This window comes from Squalius cephalus (assembly GCF_949319135.1).
Source record: "Squalius cephalus genome assembly, chromosome: 1".
Taxonomy (NCBI): domain Eukaryota; kingdom Metazoa; phylum Chordata; class Actinopteri; order Cypriniformes; family Leuciscidae; genus Squalius; species Squalius cephalus.
In genome coordinates, this window is record NC_137122.1 from 13,526,954 (window position 1) to 13,548,222 (window position 21,269).

The following is a 21,269-nucleotide window of genomic DNA, read 5'->3' on the forward strand; positions in this document are numbered from 1 at the left end:
GAAATAACTGGCTTTTAAAAATAAAAATCTACCTGCCTCTATGGGAATTTAACATAGGGGTGTCCAGACTTATGCACCCTGTATTTTAAGGAACAAAATTTAAGATACACTATTCATTCAGAAAAAAAAAAGGGTGTCCTTAAAGGTCGGAGTTTTCCTCATTTTTTTATTTAAGGCATTAAGATCAATTTCCAAATGATGATTTTTTTTTTTTTTTCATGGGTGTGTTCACTTATGCTAAGCACTGTATGGCCCAAACATAAACTCAAACTCAGCTTTTTATATTTATAAAAAAAAATACTTATTTTTTGTATTTTATTTTTTTGGTGGGTCCAGTGAATTTTCTTTGCAGGGCAAGTAAAAATCTGAACCAGAATGAACCTGTAGAAAAGCTCAATTGTGTTTAGCCCTGCAAATATCAAGACCTGCCACTTTTGTTATAAAATAAAGTTTTGTTACGGGGAAAAAATAAAGTAAAACTATTAAAACTAGGAATTTCAATTGCCCCGCCTTACATCTCAAAGCTGGAGCCGGAGCTGGTGTTGTTTAAAGTTCATAGTAATTGTTCTGACTTCATGAAGCCTCGTGGTGTGAATGAAACATCAAACTGACTAGAACAAACTCTTTGAAAATGTGTATATGATACTGGATATCAAGGGTGAAACTGTTAATAATGTAGACAGACAGCAATCTCATTCAATGTCAGTCATGTGTGGGTGAAATATTATTTAATTAGGCATTTAAAAGCTCCATTGAGAAATTTAAAACATGGAAAGCTTAAAAAGCAATCATATCAGGATACTTCATAATGACTTTCAGAACTAAAATTATTCCTGATTCAAGCAGAATCTGCAAAAAATAAAAAAGGACAATAACAATGAGATGTTGATAAAAGGAGTAAAGTGTTTAATCAATCATCATTATATGAAGAAAATACAAACATTAAGTAAAAGTGAAGGAGAATGAGACAGATCTCTCTCTTTACTGACTTACAAGAGCCAAAACATCTCAAGAGAAGAAAAGTGTCCAGTTTCAAAGATACACGGAAGTATATCTTGCATTTCCAAGAGTAGAAGTGGAAGAGAAACTAGATGTAAAAACAATGAAGAACGAGTAAAAAATAATATCAGATTCATGTCTCTCTTAAAAGTGTTATGGTCTCTTCTTCAGCTCCTGAACTTTGCCTTCAAAAGGTTTTTCCAGTGTGAATTTTCTGGTGCTCTTTCAGTTCATTGTCTGTAGTGAAGGACTTCCAGCATTTCGCTTCTTCCCAGTGTGAACTCTCATATGAATCTTCAGACTTGATTTTCATGTGAAGCGTTTCTTACACTGAGGGCAGGAGACCTTTCCTTTCTTGTTCACGTCCATCGGGTCTAAAAGAAACATTAAATCAAGTGAGTTTCAATGGACTATTTTATGCAAACAACCTGCTAATCATGTCTTACTCATGTAGTTAAAGTAGTGATGGGTGATCTCGAAACACTGCTTCACGAAGCTCAGACACTTTTATGAATCTTTGTTTCAAATTGTGTTCAGATTTGTGGTGGTTCAGAGCGTGTATCAAACTGCGAAAGTCATGTGATTTCAGTAAAAGAGGCTTCGTTGCCTCATAACAATGTCAATGATCTCTGTGAACCCATCATGCAGTTAACCATTGAACAAGTGTCTATGGGTTTTGCCTGATTTCTGATCTGTTTTAAACATTTGTAGACGTTTTAATGAGACTTTTGTATTATAATACAATATTAGTAGTTGATAGTCTCTTATTCACCTGTTTAGCTGAGCAATCCATGCAAAAAAACAAAAAGAGCCCTGAAAATTTATTAAAACCCACATATTATACAGATACTTAACATTTATTATATTAAATGATTTGTTGATTGCATTTGATTGATTACCCTTATTAACACATTTGCAATAGTTTGTAAAAGGTGTTTTTAAGCATGTTTGGCCTGAGTTGTTGTTGCATTACACTGTATTAAGAAAGTTCTATGTCAAAATAATTAAATATTTAATTAGTCTTTTTTTATTCTTGACCTGAAACAATGTAAATCTGGTGAGCGTCAGCATGACGAATGAAGAAAGAATCAAGAATAAACGGCAATCTCTTTGTTCTTCAGTATCATGATGTTTCATTTTCTTAAATTGTTTCTGATGATCAAAACAAACTTAAATTAACTAGGGCTGCAAGAACCAATTGCTGAAGTTGATCATGAAAATAAACAATTAGTGAAGTTCACAATGTCATTTCGGGAAGAGTGAACCCATCTAATATTTGTGAACGAATCGTTCTTTTTGAAAGAATCTTTTAGGTGAACGAATCGTTCTTGTTCACGTAATCCATTGACTCATACAGTGGGGCAAAAAGGTATTTAGTCAGCCACCAATTGTGCAAGTTCTCCCACTTAAAAAGATGAGAGAGGCCTGTAATTTTCATCATAGGTACACTTCAACTATGAGAGACAAAATGAGAAAAAAAAATGCAGAAAATCACATTGTAGGATTTTTAATGAATTTATTTGCAAATTATGGTGGAAAATAAGTATTTGGTCACCTACAAACAAGCAAGATTTCTGGCTCTCACAGACCTGTAACAACTTTTTTATGAGGCTCCTCTGTCCTCCACTCGTTACCTGTATTAATGGCACCTGTTTGAACTCGTTATCAGTATAAAAAAACACCTGTCCACAACCTCAAACAGTCACACTCCAAACTCCACTATGACCAAGACCAAAGAGCTGTCGAAGGACACCAGAAACAAAATTGTAGACCTGCACCAGGCTGGGAAGACTGAATCTGCAATGGGCAAGCAGCTTGGTGTGGAGATATCAACTGTGGGAGCAATTATTAGAAAATGGAAGATTTGGCCTGTCACGATAACAAATTTTGCTGGACGATAAATTGTCCAAGAAATGATTGCGATAAACGATAATATTGTCGTTCAAGACCATTTTCATCTAATATAGTGATAATGGCATAATAATGCAGGTACACATTTTCAAAGATATTTCTTAAGAATATTAAACATTGAAAACGGAAAAACATTTTAAATATCCACAAAAAAAATGAACAAAACAACCAAAAACAATAAAAGCAATGGACTCTCAGTGTCTGTTCAGAAAAAAATTCACTTGAATAAATACCAAAAACAATAAATAAAATGGATGTAAACAAAACAAATATTAAACATTAGGCTCAGACATAAATAGTGATACATTCCATAACAGGCAAAAATGCCGGTTAGGACCTTTGTAAACAAATTTAAAAAAAAGCCTCAACAGGATACCACAGCATTTTGCACTGTCCTCTTGTTATTTTGTCGACTAAACAAACGCTCGCGTGATTGTGTAATTTACTGTCGGGAAGACGGAGACGCGCTTTATTGCGTGTATATGCTACGCACTGAAAATACTTGGTTAGGATTAGAGGTGAGAAGTGCGTGTTTATTGCACGCCATAAAGTGCGTATGCACGCAAAAACTATTTTTGCCGTATAAATGGCACGAGAAATAACATTTGTGGTATAGACACGCATTTTCATGAGATCGAGCACGCTGTCGCGTTTGGCTTTGAAACCAATTCCATCTTTTTCTTTTTTTCCCCCTCCAACTCACAACTAGCGTCTTCTCTCTCTCCCGGCAGTCGCCACAAGCAGTCCCGCCGGCGCTTTCCCACACAAAGACCATGTGACTGACAAGCGCCGCGGCACCGCCTCCCCACACAAAGACCATGCAACTGACAAAAGAGTTCACTCCTCCTATACGCTAAGGAACCGAGAGTAGTCATCCAGTCTATTTGATAGAGAGAGAGAGAGAGAGAGAGAGAGAGAGACGAGGAAAACAACAAGCATGCAAATGGAATTATCGCGGCCGGAAAAATTATCGAGCTAATTTTTTTTAATCGTGCGGTTAATTGATTTGACTATCGCGACAGGCCTATGGAAGACATACAAGACCACTGATAATCTCCCTTGATCTGGGGCTCTACGCCGCCAGGGACTCAAATCCTGCAGTGCCAGACGTGTCCCCCTGCTTAAGCCAGTACATGTCCAGGCCCGTCTGAAGTTTCCTAGAGAGAATTTGGATTATCCAGATCCATTGGGAGAATGTCATATGGTCAAATGAAACCAAAATAGAACATTTTGGTAAAAACTCAACTCGTCGTGTTTGGAGGAGACAGAATGCTGAGTTGCATCCAAAGAACACCATACCTACTGTGAAGCATGGGGGTGGAAACATCATGCTTTGGGGCTGTTTTTCTGCAAAGGGACCAGGACAATTGATCCGTGTAAAGGAAAGAATAAATGGGGCCATGATTTGGAGTGAAAACCTCCTTCCATCAGCAAGGTCATTGAAGATGAAACGTGGCTGGGTCTTTCAGCATGACAATGATCCCAAACACACCGCCCGGGCAACAAAGGAGTGGCTTCGTAAAAAGCATTTCAAGGTCCTGGAGTGGTCTAGCCAGTCTCCAGATCTCAACCCCATAGAAAATCTTTGGAGGGAGTTGAAAGTCCATGTTGCCCAGCGACAGGCCCGAAACATCACTGCTCTAGAGGAGATCTGCATGGAGGAATGGGCCAAAATACCAGCAACAGTGTGTGAAAACCTTGAAGACTTACAGAAAATTTTTGACCTCTGTCATTGCCAACAAAGGGTATATAACAAAGTATTGAGATAAACTTTTGTTATTGACCAAATAGTTATTTTCCACCAAAATTTGCACATAAATTCATTAAAAATCCTACAGTGTTATTTTCTGGATTTTTTTTCTCATTTTGTCCCTCATAGTTGAAGTGTACCCATGATGAAAATTACAGGCCTCACTCATCATTTTAAGTGGGAGAACTTGCACAATTGGTGGCTGACTGAATACTTTTTTGCCCCACTGTATTTCTCATCCACTGAAATCCCTCCCTCTACTATTAGCAGCACATGTGCAGCTCAGTAATAAAGCCAAAGTAAATATTTTTGTTGACTTAAGACAAAACACATAAGACACTCTTTTGCACCCCCTGCTGGCGTATTTATGTAATATGAAGAAATTGTCACTAAACGAATCAATAAATGAATCATTTTGGTGAACAAACTGAAAATGAACGATTCTCTGGAAAGAATTATCACCACTAGTACACACACACACACACACTACCATCACGGTTCGACACGGTTAGCCAAGTGTGCTGAGAGTTCAGGGCCGAGAACGGTTTGTAATTGTGCCGTGCCGTAACAGGCTCAAGTGGAAACACAACTGGAACCTTTTCCGAAGGTAGAAAAGCAGCTTTTGTTGCTCAGCACATAAAGATGAACAACTTACCGTGATCTCAGACTGCGGTGATGTGGTTTCTCCACTGTATGGAACTTCATGTGTCGCTTCAGGTGAGTTTTAATAGAGAAACTCTTTCCACACTGATCACACGCATGCAGCTTCTCTCTGCTGTGGATCCTCTCATGTGTTTTCAGAGCTGATGACTGATTGAATCTCTTGTCACAGTGTGAACACTTGTAAGGTTTTTCTCCAGTGTGGATCCTCTCATGCTTTTTCAGAGTTGATGAATCAATGAATCTCTTGTCACAGTGTGAACACTTGTGCGGCTTCTCTCCAGTGTGGATCATCTCATGTGTTTTCAGAGATGATGACCGACCAAATCTCTTGTCACAGTGTGAACACTTGTAAGATTTTTCTCCAGTGTGGATCCTCTCATGCATTTTCAGATGTGATGACCGACCAAATCTCTTGTCACAGTGTGAACACTTGTAAGGTTTTTCTCCAGTGTGGATCCTCTCATGTGTTTTCAAATTTGATGACATACTGAATCTCTTGTCACAGTGTGAACACTTGAAAGGTTTCTCTCCAGTGTGGATCCTCGCATGCATGTTCAGACTTGCTAAAATACTGAATCTCTTGTCACAGTGTGAACACTTGTAAGGTTTTTCTCCAGTGTGAATCCTCTCATGCATGTTCAGACTATTTGAATGACTGAATCTCGTTGCAGTGTGAACACTTGTAAGGTTTTTCTCCAGTGTGGATCCTCTCATGTGTTTTCAGACTTCCTATTTGACTGAATCCCGTGTCACAGTGTGAACACTTGTGAGGTTTTTCTCCAGTGTGAATCCTCTCATGCATGTTCAGACTATTTGAATGACTGAATCTCGTGTCACAGTGTGAACACTTGTAAGGTTTTTCTCCAGTGTGGATCCTCTCATGGATTTTCAGAGCTGATGATTGACTGAATCTCTTGTCACAGTGTGAACACTTGTAAGGTTTTTCTCCAGTGTGAATTCTCTGGTGCAGTTTCAAACAGTTCGAAGTAGCAAAAGTCTTTTCACACTCAAAGCACATGTACTCTCTCACATCAGCATGAGTTTTCTGATGTCTATGTAAACTTTGCAGCAGTGAAAAACTCTTTCCACACACAGAACATGAGTGTGGCTTCTCCTTCGTATGAACTGTCAGGTGTTTTTTCAGGGTTGATGCAGAGATAAATGTTTTCCCACAATGATCACATGGGAACGGCTTCTCTCCGGTGTGGATCCTCATGTGAAATTTAAGGTATGAAGAGTGACTGAAACTTTTCCCACATTGATTGCATGGGAATGGCTTCTCTCCGGTGTGAACTCTCATGTGAACATTAAGGCCTGCTAATTGCCTGTAACTATTCCCACATTGATTGCATGTGAACGGCTTCTCTCCGGTGTGAACTCTCATGTGAACCTCAAGAGCTGTTTTTCTTGAGAATCTCTGTTCACACTGATCACACATGAACGGCTTCTCTCCGGTGTGGATCCTCATGTGAACATAAAGGTGTCCTAATTGACTGAAACTATACCCACATTGATTGCATGTGAACGGCTTCTCTCCGGTGTGGATCCTCATGTGAACATCGAGACCATGTTTGCGTGAGAAACTCTTTCCACACTGAGTGCAGGTTGTAGATTTCTTGGCTCTTCTTTTCTTTAAAGTTGTCTTTTTAGTCTTTGAGCGACTCAAAGGTTTTTCTCCAGGTTTGACATGATGTTCCTCCTCCTCTTCACTCAGTTCTTCTCTCTCCTCCTCCACTTCTCTCAGTTCTTCACTCTCCTCCTCTTCACTCAGTTCTTCACTCTCCTCCTCTTCACTCAGTTCTTCACTCTCCTCCTCTTCACTCAGTTCTTCACTCTCCTCCTCCACTTCTCTCAGTGGTTCACTCTCCTCGTTCTCTTCCATCTGGTCTGAAATCAAAGAAAAACAAATTTTCTAATTTTCTAAATAATCTACTTAATTAAAAGAGAGAAATATGGAGTGAATGGAGATACAAATTATACCAGATGTAACAGACAACTGCTTTAAAATATTACATTAATTTATGTCTTTTTATAAATGAATTAAATGTCCCTGAAACTTTCCATGAGTGAGGTACACTGATCTTCCAGTTATTATTTTGTAAACATTATAGGCACAAATCCCATGTTTCTGTCGTGAGAACTATTAAATATATTTGATCAATGACACAATTATCTTACATGATATGAACATTAAAATACACAATACTGCCATATTTTGACACCAAATTTTAGATTGATATTCAATTACGTTAAAAACTACTCAAACGTTTAAATTATTAAGGGCCGTTCACACTAAACTTCTACTTCCATTAACTTCACACACATGTGAAAGTGTGACAAGAAACAAGTGTAGCAAATTAGCTATATGAAATAATAATCAATAATAACTGGTTATAATTGATTATGAATATTTAGATCAGTAAATATAATTAACTTTATGTCGTCATTTAATATTACAATCAATTAACCTGTTTGTCCCGTGAACACTGTGTTAATTGCTTATTAATTCTAAGACATTTGGGAAATGTCTTTCTTACTTTACAGTACTACTAAGAGCAAAAAGTCAAGATCTATATGATAATTGACTCCAGATATGAGCTTGAGACACAGACAACTTTATGTGTGACATGAACAAGATTTTAGTAACTAGTCTAAGCACTTAAACATACACACACATACATGCATGCATACATACAGTTTACCAGGGGAAAGAGAGCTGAAGCAGAATAAAGGAAAGCAAGAAGTTATAGCATTGTTTGAAATTCAGCAGATCAACAGCCTTGAGCAAACCATCAGTTTAGTTCTAACACGCCTTTCTTTAAAAAGGAGTAAGGACACTTAATGTATCAAATTGTAACACTTTCCCTCTTACATTTATGCTGGGGTGCCAGACATATGTATACTGTCAAAATTTCCTTCTTGTTAGGGTTGTTAGTCACATCAAGAAGGAGAGTGAACACAGGACACATGTAATCAATTCATTAACATGAATCCTTAATTTTGTAAGAGTAAACCCAAAGAAAAACCAACTACTACGACTCAAAATGCACATATTTTAGTATATTCACCATGACAGAGTACCAATTTTATCAAACCACACATCACCATTTGAATAATAATAAACATACACAAACCCAATAGAAACAACACAGCAAACAAAGCATGTTTCATTCATATCAAAACCCTCTTCACATAGTTCAAATAGTCTTGTTTTCGATTTCGAATGATTGTTTAAAGGAGAGATTAAGAGAAACAGTCAAAGTCATTTAGTCCATCATGGTTTCCACAATCTATAAGGGCAGTAAAGAAACCATCAAGTCAGATAATCCCGCAATAACCGCTCTTGATTAAAATATCCTATTACTCATGCTCCACTGCTTTACACGAGTTAACGATCAGCTCCGTCTTCACTCAAATACTTCAAATACCTTTGGAAGAGAACGCTTTATTCCCGTAGACTCTCTTGATGATAACTGGAACTCCATCCACACCGCAATCGCTCCCTTCGATTACCACAACAAACAGCAAGGTGTTCCGTATGCCCGTTGCTTACTAGTAGATTCAAAAAGCCTGTTTTATACTTCTGCGTCGAACTCACGCTGTAGCTACGTTGTAGGCTGTGTGTAGCGCGTGTACCCTTCAGCGTACCATGACATGCACCTCTCCTCATCAGGGATCAAATTGTAGACCTGCTCAAGGCTGAGATGGGCTACAGGACAATAGGCAAGCAGCTTGGTGAGAAGGCAACAACTGTTGGCACAATTATTAGAAAATGGAAGAAGTTCAAGATGACGGTCAATCTCCCTCGGTCTGGGGCACCATGCAAGATCTCACCTCGTGGGGCATCAATGATCATGAGGAAGGTGAGGGGATCAGCCCAGAACTACACGGCAGGACCAGGGGCCTCATTTATAAAACTTTGCGTAGGATTTGCGTCAGAATTGGCGTACGGATGAAACATAGGACGTGCGTACGCACAGAAATATTCGGATTTATAAAACCGTGCGCACGCACGTCCTACGCAGTTTTCCCTTAATAAATCACAATAAATTCTAAATGTAGCGCAGCTTTTGCGGCTTCATGTCACGCCCATAGTTGCCCATAAATAGTCCGTGAAACGCCCAAAATTAATATTCATCGATTGCGAAATCATGGCAAACAAAGAGAGGAAAACCAAGAAACGTAACTTCACTCACGTCATTACGCATTGTGATGGCATCATGGCATTTTATTACCATCCATTTGATTGCATCTGACAAGCTACAGATGTGTTATGAGGATGAATTGCATAACATGCCAGTATTATTGCAGAACATTTCACTTTTCTTTTTGCAAATATGTTAATTTGAATTTCTGTTGTAATTGTCGTTTGATTTTGTTTGTTTTACACTGCAGATCGATCAAACGGGTGTTTGTGTAGGCTGTTAATTGTAAGACTTGCTTTGTGAAGTCTTCATGTTATTACAGTATGAGAGGCAGTATTGCCATTTCTTTTACAAATCAGTTTCACACACTTTCACGCGTTTCTTCCATCTGCCGACGGTGTCGCCATTTCTCATTTCACCCGTTTTTGTGCGTACGCCTGGGTCAAAGCTTGCGTGAAGGACCGCACATTTTCCCGTCAAGTTTGCTTTTTATAAATACCAATTATTGCGTAGAGAGCGGTGTACGCCTTCTTTTGTGCGTACGCAACGTTTATAAATGAGGCCCCTGGTCAATGACCTGAACAGAGCTGGGACCACAGTCTCAAAGAAAACCATTAGTAACACACTAAGCCGTCATGGATTAAAATCCTGCAGCGCACGCAAGGTCCCCCTGCTCAAGCCAGCTCATGTCCAGGCCCGTCTGGAGTTTGCCAATGACCATCTGAATGATCCAGAGGAGGAATGGGAGAAGGTCATGTGGTCTGATGAGACAAAAATAGAGCTTTCTGGTCTAAACTCCACTCGCCGTGTTTGAAGGAAGAAGGATGAGTACAACCCCAAGAACACCATCCCAACCGTGAAGCATGGAGATGAAAACATCATTCTTTGGGGATGCTTTTCTGCAAAGGGGACAGGACGACTGCACCGTATTGAGGGGAGGATGGATGGGGCTATGTATCGCAAGATCTTGGCCAACAACCTCCTTCCCTCAGTAAGAGCATTGAAGATGGGTCGTGGATGGGTCTTCCAGCATGACAACGACTCGAATCACACAGCCAGGGCAACTAAGGAGTGGCTCCGTAAGAAGCATCTCAAGGTCCTGGAGTGGCCTAGCCAGTCTCCAGACCTGAGCCCAATAGAAGATCTTTGGAGGGAGCTGAAAGTCCGTATTGCCCAGTGACAGCCCTGAAACCTGAAGGATCTGGAGCAGGTCTGTATGGAGGAGTGGGCCAAAATCCCTGCTGCAGTGTGTGCAAACCTGATCAAGAACTACAGGAAACATATGATCTCTGTAATTGCAAACAAAGGTTTCTGTACCAAATATTAAGTTCTGCTTTTCTGGTGTATCAAATACTTATGTCATGCAATGAAATGCAAATTAATTACTTAAAAATCACACAATGTGATTTTCTGGATTTTTGTTTTAGATTCCGTCACTCACAGTTGAAGAGTACCTATGATACAAATGACAGACTTCTACATGCTTTATCTAGACCTTTTTTTTTTTATCTATTTGTGGACACAACTTCAGCAGCTCAGTCCCAAATTGTGATTTGGCACTCTTCCTCATGTAACCGTCTTTGTCAACCAAGAAGAATGCAGAGTTGGTGATCTCATGCTGGAGTAGCTCCTCAACTGTGAACTGTAACTGGCAATTCCTGTATGTTGCTTAATAGGTTGACTGTTTTTTAGCCATTTTCTTTATATCAAATCAGAATGCTTACACTCTTTTATGACCTTATAATCATGGTCATTGTGAACATTGTGATCACCTCAGAAAATCTTTAGCTTCAAGAGTTTATATATACACATATTTAATGAGATATTGCCTAATTTGCATATTTTATTTTTAAGATAAAATGCAATACAAAAAGTATTTGTCTTAATATGAAGACTAAACTGGTAGAAATGTATGAGGATATCTATAAAGGGAAGACAAAGTCCCATTCACCTGTAGTGTGATAATATTGTCACAGGTTGTGGTCATTTTCAGGACTTTCATCCCATTTAGAGATTTTGGCACACATCCCACGTTGTTCAATGAGGTCATATTAGTCTATAACAGTTGAGATATTCTCCGCTAAATTAAGTGCATACAAATCTTACCCAGGACCTCTACTCAGGGTTCCTGCAGGTTTCAGTTAGTCAAATTTAAGACCTTTTTAAGACACTTTAAGACCTTAAAAGATCGAAATTTAAGACCTACACGACGCATTGCCAAAAAATATTCAAATCAAAGAATTCATTTTATTTCAATGAATTCAGTAATTGAAAAAGCATTAACTTAATTTACAGATAAAGCAATCACATTAGTAACCTTCCAGACCCAACGATGCGTGTCAGAGAAAAGAACAGAATCAGATATAATTTTTTTTATAGAAAATTGTACTTTGCATATTATAGGCCTACTGTAAAAAACACATAATTAGATGATTTTAGTTGATCATAGTTGATCATAATTAGAGATGAAATGGCATGAACATTTCATTTAATTATTATAGTGCCAAAAATGATCACTTATCACAGAATCCTGTTCAAAAAGTACTAATACTACACAATGAAATCAATTCACCAAGTTTTATGTCGAAAAACAGCAAATAACAAATAAAATTAGCATCAATACGCACTAACATAAACATTAAAATAATACGATTAAAAATGATAGCCAGATTTTAAAAGTGTCTTGCAACATGTACAAGTTCAAATTAAGTTGAGAAAAAAGGTTTTTATAAAAAGATAAACCTCTTTAAGATAAATAAAATTTATTATTAATAGTAAAATTTGGTCCGATTTTCCCGTGGCGTCTGTCCCAGATAGCAAGGTGACATTGATTAAATGTTGAAATTCCATCAGAATCATCATTTTGGTTGAGGTTGAAAATTCAATGCTAAATAATATTGGATCAATGTTGATAATTCAATGTTTTTCAGTGAGACAAACATTGAATCAATGTTGATTTTTGGTCAGCTTAAATTTCTCCACTGGTTGCCTAAACAATCCTAACATTGGTTGCCAACAGCCAATCAGATCAAAGCGCTGCATAACGGTCAACAGATTTCAAGCGCGGCATAACAGATTTCAAGCGTGAAACAGACAGACGAAGCATTCGGGCAACGACAGAGTGATTTTTAAAGGCAAGTTAATCTTAAATCTCTAATCTTTCATTTCTCATTTTTATTTATCTATATTTCTTACATCTTGTTTGCTTTTCCTGGGTGAGTCGGAATTAACTGCTATGTTAAAGTCCCTGTAAAGGCAATTCTAAAAAAAAATTCTAAACGCATTATAAATGTTAGAAATGTATTGCTAAATCATATTACAAAGACTGTGAACTGTGAAGTACTGAATTGTGGAGTTAGACCGTTAAACAGTTTTTCACCGTTGCTGTGTTCCGGATTTTTTGGGCGGGGCTAAAACGGGGGCTCGATGACGCACTGGAGCCCCCGAGCTCCTGGACACGCCCCTACTTGATGACGCACTGGAGCCCCTGAGCTCCTGGACACGCCCCTACTTGATGACGCACTGGAGCCCCTGAGCTCCTGGACACGCCCCTACTTGATGACGCACTGGAGCCCATTCGGATCAGTTTGCAACTCAATCGCGAGTTACTGTCAGTACTATTAGTTACTACTACATCCTACAGTTTGCTAGCTAGCTATGCCTTCGTCACGGAAATGCGTATTACCTGGATGCGATCACGTACAAAACAGATCGGTGTCCTTATTTAAATTTCCGAAAAACTCATATCAACAAGAGGTGGATTAATTTTGTGAAGAGCCACCTTGATGGAGAGCCGAGGATCACCGCCAAAACCCGCCTCTGTAGTGATCATTTTACACGGGATAGTTTTATAAACTTTCGTCGGAGACAACTGGGATTAATTCACTGATAATCCGCTGTAATGGTGAATGTGACCGAACTGACTATCTCCCGCCTCGGCCTTCATCCTCCCGTCGCGCCGACAACTGGTGCCATCATTGGCAGTGCGTGCCCACCAATGAGTGCAAGTTGCCTTGTGTGCTTATGTTATAATTATAGTAGGTAGTCCAGGCTCGAACATGTATGGCTTTGTAAAACAAATAAGATGTAAGGAGCATCCTTTCCGGCTGTATCGGTGACAGTTGAGTGTGGCAGCGAGCGTTCCCGCGAGTGGGCGTGGTTTCAGCGCAGCCAGAGGACACGCCCCCAGCGTTTGAGAGCAGAGACTACTGCTCATTTTTTCAAGATTTTGATCGCTTATTTTATGTACTTGCCGGCTTTTTTTATCATTCAAATTTGGCTGGGTGGCTAATAACACATTTTTCTGTGGTGTGACAAACTCAGAACACATACTTAATTTTGACTTTACAGGGACTTTAAGTATTAGTAACATGAACACAAACCAACGGCCGTGATTTTCCCTAATAATATATTGAATTTCAATTTGTTTTTTAACAAACGTCATCGTGGGTAAAACCAGAGACAATTTAAAAGGACTTTGGTAAAACCAACAGTCGGTAAATTGTTAATTTTCATTCCAGGGCAAACTAACCCTCAAGTTAAAAAAGGCGCAAAGAAGCGGGAGTTCTTTGGGCACGCAAATTTAAGACGACGGGCACGATGGGTAGGCTAATATAATTTTTGTATTCAAATAATAGCAAGCTATTTTTTTTTCTTAATTTATATAGTTCTGATTTCTGTTCTGGTTCTTTTGTTTTATGGTTACTCAGCTATGTTGCTCTTATTTTTGTTTTATTTTATAATACATGTTATATCGTTTAATGTTGTTCTTCTGTAAAGCACTTTGGTCTGTTCTAAATGTGCTAAATAAAATTGAATTTGAAATATTTATCAGAGTAATGTTTTATTCTTTCTTACCATATACTGCGCTGTTTTTGTCTTTGTCACCACAAAATGCCTTTTTTTTTCTGAATGTGATATTTCCTGTTCAGTTTTGGGGGCATAAATAAATACATTTACTTGTAAACTGAAGGATGTAGTTTACTTTGAATGACATTTTGATTAAAAAACATATTTAATTGCAACCCTACATGGTCTCTGTCTGAAAGGAGTCATTTAAAAATTCAAGCACAGTACAAGCATGATAAACTAGCATAGAATCTTGCTGTACATAAAGCAAGATTGATTTTATATTGTTTCTATGTTGATTCAATGTTAAATAAGTGATTTAATTATGGTTGAAATAATATTGATTTTATGACCATATTGATTGATTTTTCATCGTTGAAATAACATTATGTTGGTGCAAACCTGATGAAAAATCCATGTTAAATTTCAACATTGATTCAATGATCTTTTGGTTAATACATTAAAGGTATAGCGGAGGATTTTCTTTTTCCGGGTGGGTAGTGTAAACTATTGGTCCACCTAAGTGTCAATCATTCTGGTGATATGTTTACGTAAGGCCGTCGTACATGCTCGTCCCTTAGTTTTCGCTTTCTGCGCATGCGCACTTTCAGGTGTTTATGTGTGGTGAGCTAGAGCTAAGCCATTCATTGAAGCTCGCCGTTTCACCGGGTCCTTTGAAAATGTCTGAGGGTCGCAAGAGAAAAAGTTTGTACGAACTGTATGAGAAGAAGAGAAAGGCCTCAGAAGAGAAAAACAAGATCGGAGTGTTTTTGGAAGATTGTTACACACGATGGCGTGCGCTGAAAACACAGGTTGGGCTTCCCACTGATGCCTCAGTCGCGAAGTTTCTACTCGACAGGTAAAGTTTGGCATGCTATTTGGAGAAAAAGTGCAAATCTTCTTTTGGAAAGTAATCTTGTATGAGCGATGCCGACAGCAACTTGTAAACAGAGCATGCACGAGGAGAACCTCGCACACGTTTAAGCGTTCCCTCTCGGGAGCAGGTAGTGTGTTGCGCATGTGCATTTTTTCAAAAAGTGGAGAGGGCGGTTCTTATCTAAAATTCGGAAAGATCCTCCGCTATACCTTTAACATGATTCAATGTAGATTCAATGTTGGTCTGCTATCTGGGGTCGTTGCTATGCAACTCCACAATGACAAAAAAGTTTTAGTGGCTAATGGATTTCCACCGCTGAAAAACACTTGCTGTAGCTCTGTTACAAGATTTATTTACGGAGAAGAGAAAAACACCCGAAGTGTTTGGGTGCACCCGCATTCTTCATGTCTTTTTTCATGTTGCTGCGCCTGGAAAAAAACGAGCGCGTGAATTTCAAGATCAAGTGAATTTCACTGCGAGAAAGAACACGAATGTTTGCAGTAAAGCGGAGTAGATTGTAAATTTCTACATTTTGGAATGATTATTATTTGTTATACATGTTTGTAAAAATATGCACAAAATTTAGGTCAAATTCTGGTAAAATTGTTACAAATTGTAAACCATATATAAAATAAATATAAAATAAAAGAGTTAAAATATTTAAATGGAGTTTGACCTGATGTTGACAATCAATATGAAACCTCCCTTTACTGACCAGTTGTATAAAAAAAAAAAAAAAAGAAACCTTTGCAGACATTTTACAGTTGAACTGTTTATCTAAATGTGATGAAGTGCTTGAATGTTTCTAACATGAATGTTCTTCAGCATCATGAATGAATGAAGAATAAACACCAACCTCTTTGTTCTTCAGGATCTTCAGTGTGTTTCATTCTGCAGGGTTCTGGATCACTCATGTTCTCACTGTCCTCTTTAATAAACTCAGTCTTTGCAGATTTCAGCTCTTCCTGATGCTCTGATGCTCGTCTTCACTTGTAGCTGATGGGAATTTACAGCATTTATTGGAGAATTACAGCGGGAGGAGCTTCATTGATGATGTGACTGCTGTGGGAGGAGCTTCACTGATGATGAATTACAGTGGGAGGAGCTTCACTGATGATGTGACTGCTGTGGGAGGAGCTGATCTGCCAAAATCTAAAATATATCAGTTACAGAGTTTGTTTTTAGGCTCATGGACAACAGAATATAATAATGTAATTTTTTCCAAATATAAATAATGGTAAGAAAAAGAGTTAAGCATAAACAGAAGTAAATCTACAGATTTGTCACTATCAAATCCCCTCAGTCTGTTGACACCAATGAAATGAGCTTTAAGTGTCAATTTACAGGAGATCTGAAGACATCAGCATAATAAATGAGGTGAAAACAGGAACTATTGTCATGAAATAAAGAGTGTTTTCAGCAGATCTGTTAATATTGATGAGCCTCAGACTATCAACACTCATTCAACGAGCCATTCAGGATCATCAGCAGATCATCTCACTTTATTCTGAGTGTTTGCTATATTGAAAGACAATAGTGTTTTTCACAATGTAACATGGATAGATCATCAATAATAAAACAAAATAATTTAATAAATAGGCCTAACCTATCTTTATGAAGCTCTACAGGCAAAAAACTACAACACCATAATATGTGAATCTAAATATAGTTTGACTTTATAAAAACTAGGGCTGCACGTTTTCAAGTTTTTCATTAACCGTTAACCGAGGCCCTTAGCGGTTAATACTCGGTTAACCATAGTGTGCGCGCCGCAACCCCGAGATATTTGCGGGTGGGACATGTCCCCACCACTTTTGAAACATCTTGCGGCACGAATGTACCAATACAAATAAAAAAAAAACTCCAGTTAACTAGCAGAGCATTCGTTTTTTAAATAAGAGGCGATCTAGGAATAAAAAGCTGTACGAGAATAGTCGGCCTTCACTGAAGAGCTATCTTCACAGGTAAGAAAAACAGTTTGATAATTATTATTAATTCGTGGCCACGAAATAATTCACCTGAATATTCACCAATTCACAAAAATAGGTCTTTAGCATTCACTAATTAATAGTATCAAACTGTTTTTGGCCACGTTGTAGGCTAATTCGTTAAATCAAAATGAGGGAGGGAATTAGTCCAACGTGTCCACAATTTATTAAAACGAGTGAACAAATAAGTCGTCGTAACAACTAATTATTTAGATCAGTGGACAGGGCGCATAAGAACAAACAGAGAGAGAGAGCTCCGGTGTCGTGCCAAATTTTGACCCCCGCCGAATTATTACCCACCTAGTATTGGTAGGTTTAGGATTAGTTGTGGGGGAGGGGCTAGGATTAGGGGTGGGGTTAGGATTAGGCAATCAGGTACTGACTTCAATGAGGGGGGTAATAATTTGGCAGGGGGTCGAAATTCGGCACAACACCGGCCGTGCGCACACACCGGGTGAAACTGTAAAAAAAAAATATTACAACTAAATTCAATGCACGCCATTGACGCCACTTAACCGAGCAAAATGTTTCACTCGGTTACGCAATTTTTAACGGTTAATTGGTTAATCATGGACACCCCTAATAAAAACTTTTAATTGCAATAAAGTAATTCCATCATTAACATGTTACAGATTTGTGTCTACAGAAACTACAGGGGAAATATAAAGTGTTAGAATATACATCAATTTTAATAAGTAAATGTAATCTTCCAAAGATAAATGTCGGTACTATTAAAGTGTGAAAGGGACTTTTTCAATCACAGCTAGCTGTTGTTCTGCCTCTGGATATAGTCCAATCGGCGTTAACCGTTCACCCAAAAATGAAAATTCTGTCAGTAATTACTCACCCTCATGTTGTTCCAAACCCGTAAGACCTTCGTTCATCTTCGGAACACAAATTAAGATATTTTTGCTTAAATCTGAAGGCTGTCTCACTCCTCAATAGGCTTCTAAGGGAATGAAACTTGCTGGCCCAGAAAATGTTTTAAATATAGTCCAAATGACTACAGTGGCTCAAAAGTTTATAAAGCGACGAGAATATTTTGTGCGCAAAAAAAAAATAAAAAAAAAATAACGCCTTTATTCCACTTTTCATTTTCTTCTTTCTGGGCCTCGAGTTTTTTCACATAGTATTTTAGCGTAGCACGTATGTGTTGTACGTCACATGTAGGCTCACTATTGGCCGATGCTGGTCATGTGTGTGATGCGTGGTGCAACACAGAAGCGCTGCGCAAATTTACTACGTGAAAAACTCGAGGCCCAGAGAGAAGGAAATGAAAAGTGGAATAAAGTCGTTTTTTTTTTTTATACACAAAGTATTCTTGTCGCTTTATAAACTTAAGATTGAGCCACTGTAGTCACTTGGACTATATTAACAATCTCTTTAATAACTTTTCTGGGCCAGCAAGTTATAATGTCTTAGAAGCCTATTGAGGAGTGAAACAGCTCTCAGATTTAATCAAAAATATCTTAATTTGTGATGCGAAGATGAACAAAGGTTGGTCTTACGGGGTTGGAACAACATGAGGGTGAGTAATTAGGCTACTGACAGAATTTTCATTTTTGGGTGAACTAACCCTTTAAGGCAACAGCCTCTTTTTGGGTGATTTCACTCTGGCCGAGAATTGCCCAGTGTTCCCATAGACTTCCATACAATTTTTTTTTTTTTTTTTTACTGCAGGCACTGAAATGCATTCTCTATGGGTTCTTGTTGGGCTAGCACTAATGTGCTTTCATCATCATATGTAACCTTAACTTGTGCAGTGATTGGTGGGAACAAATATACCTCTATTAATAATCTTTAAGATGAAGTGCAATAATCAATTCTTATTTATACGAACCGATATCGATTCTTAAATCGATTAGTCATTCTGTTTGCAGTTGATGAATGAATAAAACATTGTAGCGCACATCACATCCAATAAATCACAATAATCTTTATGCTTTGTTACAATTGATATGAAACAAAGTCTCAGATTTCAAATTACATCCAATTAATTTTCTTAAGAAATTCAAAAACAAACAATATCGTTTTGACGCTGTGGTGTGAGATCGCTCTGGCTCAGCTCAAGAGAAGCAGCAGCACATGATCTTCTCTTCCACCTTAATAATACCAGTTACAGCGCAAAATAAACATGAATGAGCATCTGAAAGTGTGTTAGAAGATAGAGTACAACTTATTGAAATCTGTATCATGTCACATGGAATCGCTCAATCAGTGTTTCAACCGTGGAAAAACGTAAACAATGTCATGTAACGTCACATTTACCTCAGAAAAACCATATCCAGTGACCGTTAGCTCGTTAGTCAGCAAGAAAAATTAACTCTAGAGAGAAGCATTTTGCTAAATATATGCACCATATTACATATTCATTATAATTTTTAATGTTCTGCTATATTTAATGCATGTTTGAATAAATCTGGCACGTTTTTATGACAGTCACCATTTAAATGTTTATATTTTATAGGCTATAACTTTATTATAATAAAAATAAACAAAAGTGTAATTTAAGTGTTAATATACAAATCAGTTCATGTTTACCTCCAATATTATAGTAGGCTAATGAAGCTTAGTAGGCTACAACACTCCCATAGTTTACAGCATTAGTTAAGAGATTTGTTTTTCTTGAGAAAATGTGCCATGTATTATAACTGATATCCAAAATAATCAATATTGAATCGAATCGGAATCGAAATCAAATCGAATTGTGAAATTTGTGTCAATACCCAGCCCTAACATTCTACATCTGTAAATGTTAGAAAGTCAAGCAAATATTTCCATGATTTTGCGGTCAGGGGTGGACGAGCTTCTGCAGGCTAAACTTCCGTGAAAGAGCACCGAACATGACGGAATGCTCGCTGCTGCTGCACTAAATGTTTATTTCAGTAGGAAGACGCCAGAAAAGACGCACAAGTATTGCTATGATCGATGAAAACAGTATAGAAATGAGTCTGTCGCTTAATCAAACTGTATAAAGTGTGTTTGAAGGTGGTGTAAATATGAGAAATACCGTGAACTGCTCTCCTCACCTCAGAAGACTCAACGCTGAAACTCCATGAGGGAAAAAACGGCGCGAGCGGGCGGTGACGTCATCGGCATCCAAAGCACGCGCGCACGGGACACCCCCGCAGCCAATGAGGGCCACGCAGATTCACATTCTTCTTCCTCTGCTTCTTCTTCTTCCTCTTCTTGCTTTACGGCGGATCGCAGACTTATAAGTGCATTACCGCCACCTATCTTTGAAATGGATTATTTACACTACATACAACCTCACAACTCAACTTCAAACACCTGGCTTCTCTTCTCTCTCCTCCACCCTCCCAGAGTCTTCATAGAGTTTAGATTCACATATTTACTAGTAGCATTCGATTAGTACTATTATAGAACTGAACTGATTCCAGTCCAGATACTAAATGTGAAAGGAACTTTTTTTTAAATGAAGCACAAAAATAGGAAGAATTATGCTGATAGAGCATCCTGTATTTTATTGTATTTTAATGACTATTTAACTGATCATGTAGAATAATACATAAACGGATGTATTCAATACATCAAAGGTTGTTAAATACATACATTAGCCTAAATCACTTCATTTGATCACCTAACATGCATAGTACTTTTATTGCCTCAAAACCTCAAAGCCATATATAGGAGAAACTGTGAACCATGCACTAATGGACTGTTTAAATGTCATCGTACAGAAAGAAATCTCATGTAGCCTACTCAGAGCTGTCGGAAGCTGGTGTAATGGTGCAGCATAAATGCGAAGACGTGGAAGTAACTTACTTTAACTCTTTATTGACAGGTGCAGAGCAGACAACGCATGATTACAGCATCTTCATGACAGAATCATAGATATCATACATAAACGCTATGTATCGTGCGCGCTGCTGGCCAATGGAGGTCGACGTCCGCACGTGGCGGCCATCTTGCCACAGTGTGCTCACTCACTCGTTTAATGGTGCATGTACTTTAAATAACCATAACTTGCTCAATTTTCTACCGATTTTCAAACGGTTTGGTTTGTTATAAACGTCAGAGATGTAGTTATGACACTGCATACATACACTGCATACATATGAATAATT

General features: G+C 38.1%; 1 protein-coding gene across 2 annotated transcripts; it reads right to left on the reverse strand.

Moving 5' to 3' along the window:
• Positions 1 to 223: 223 nt before the first annotated feature.
• Positions 224 to 20,346, reverse strand: LOC307163087 (uncharacterized protein). Of its 2 annotated transcripts, XM_079878940.1 has the most exons (4): positions 20,211 to 20,346; positions 16,050 to 16,345; positions 5,316 to 7,210; positions 224 to 1,373 (listed from the first exon to the last, which is right to left on the reverse strand). In XM_079878940.1, the coding sequence occupies exons 2-3, from the start codon at positions 16,105 to 16,107 to the stop codon at positions 5,967 to 5,969; spliced, it is 1,302 nt and encodes a 433-aa protein (XP_079735066.1). In that variant the 5' UTR covers positions 16,108 to 16,345; positions 20,211 to 20,346; the 3' UTR covers positions 224 to 1,373; positions 5,316 to 5,966. The 2 variants fall into 2 exon arrangements, with proteins under 2 accessions (XP_079735066.1, XP_079735067.1); XM_079878941.1 differs by lacking the exon at positions 16,050 to 16,345 and having other exon boundaries at positions 20,192 to 20,318.
• Positions 20,347 to 21,269: the final 923 nt, after the last annotated feature.

Coding starts and splice junctions, on each gene's coding strand:
- LOC307163087 (XM_079878940.1), bottom strand. CDS start 16,107: ATGAGTGATCCAGAACCCTGCAGAATGAAACACACTGAAGATCCTGAA. Junction 7,211..16,049: donor AGATCCTGAAGAACAAAGAG/GTTGGTGTTTAT, acceptor CTTTGATTTCAG/ACCAGATGGAAGAGAACGAG.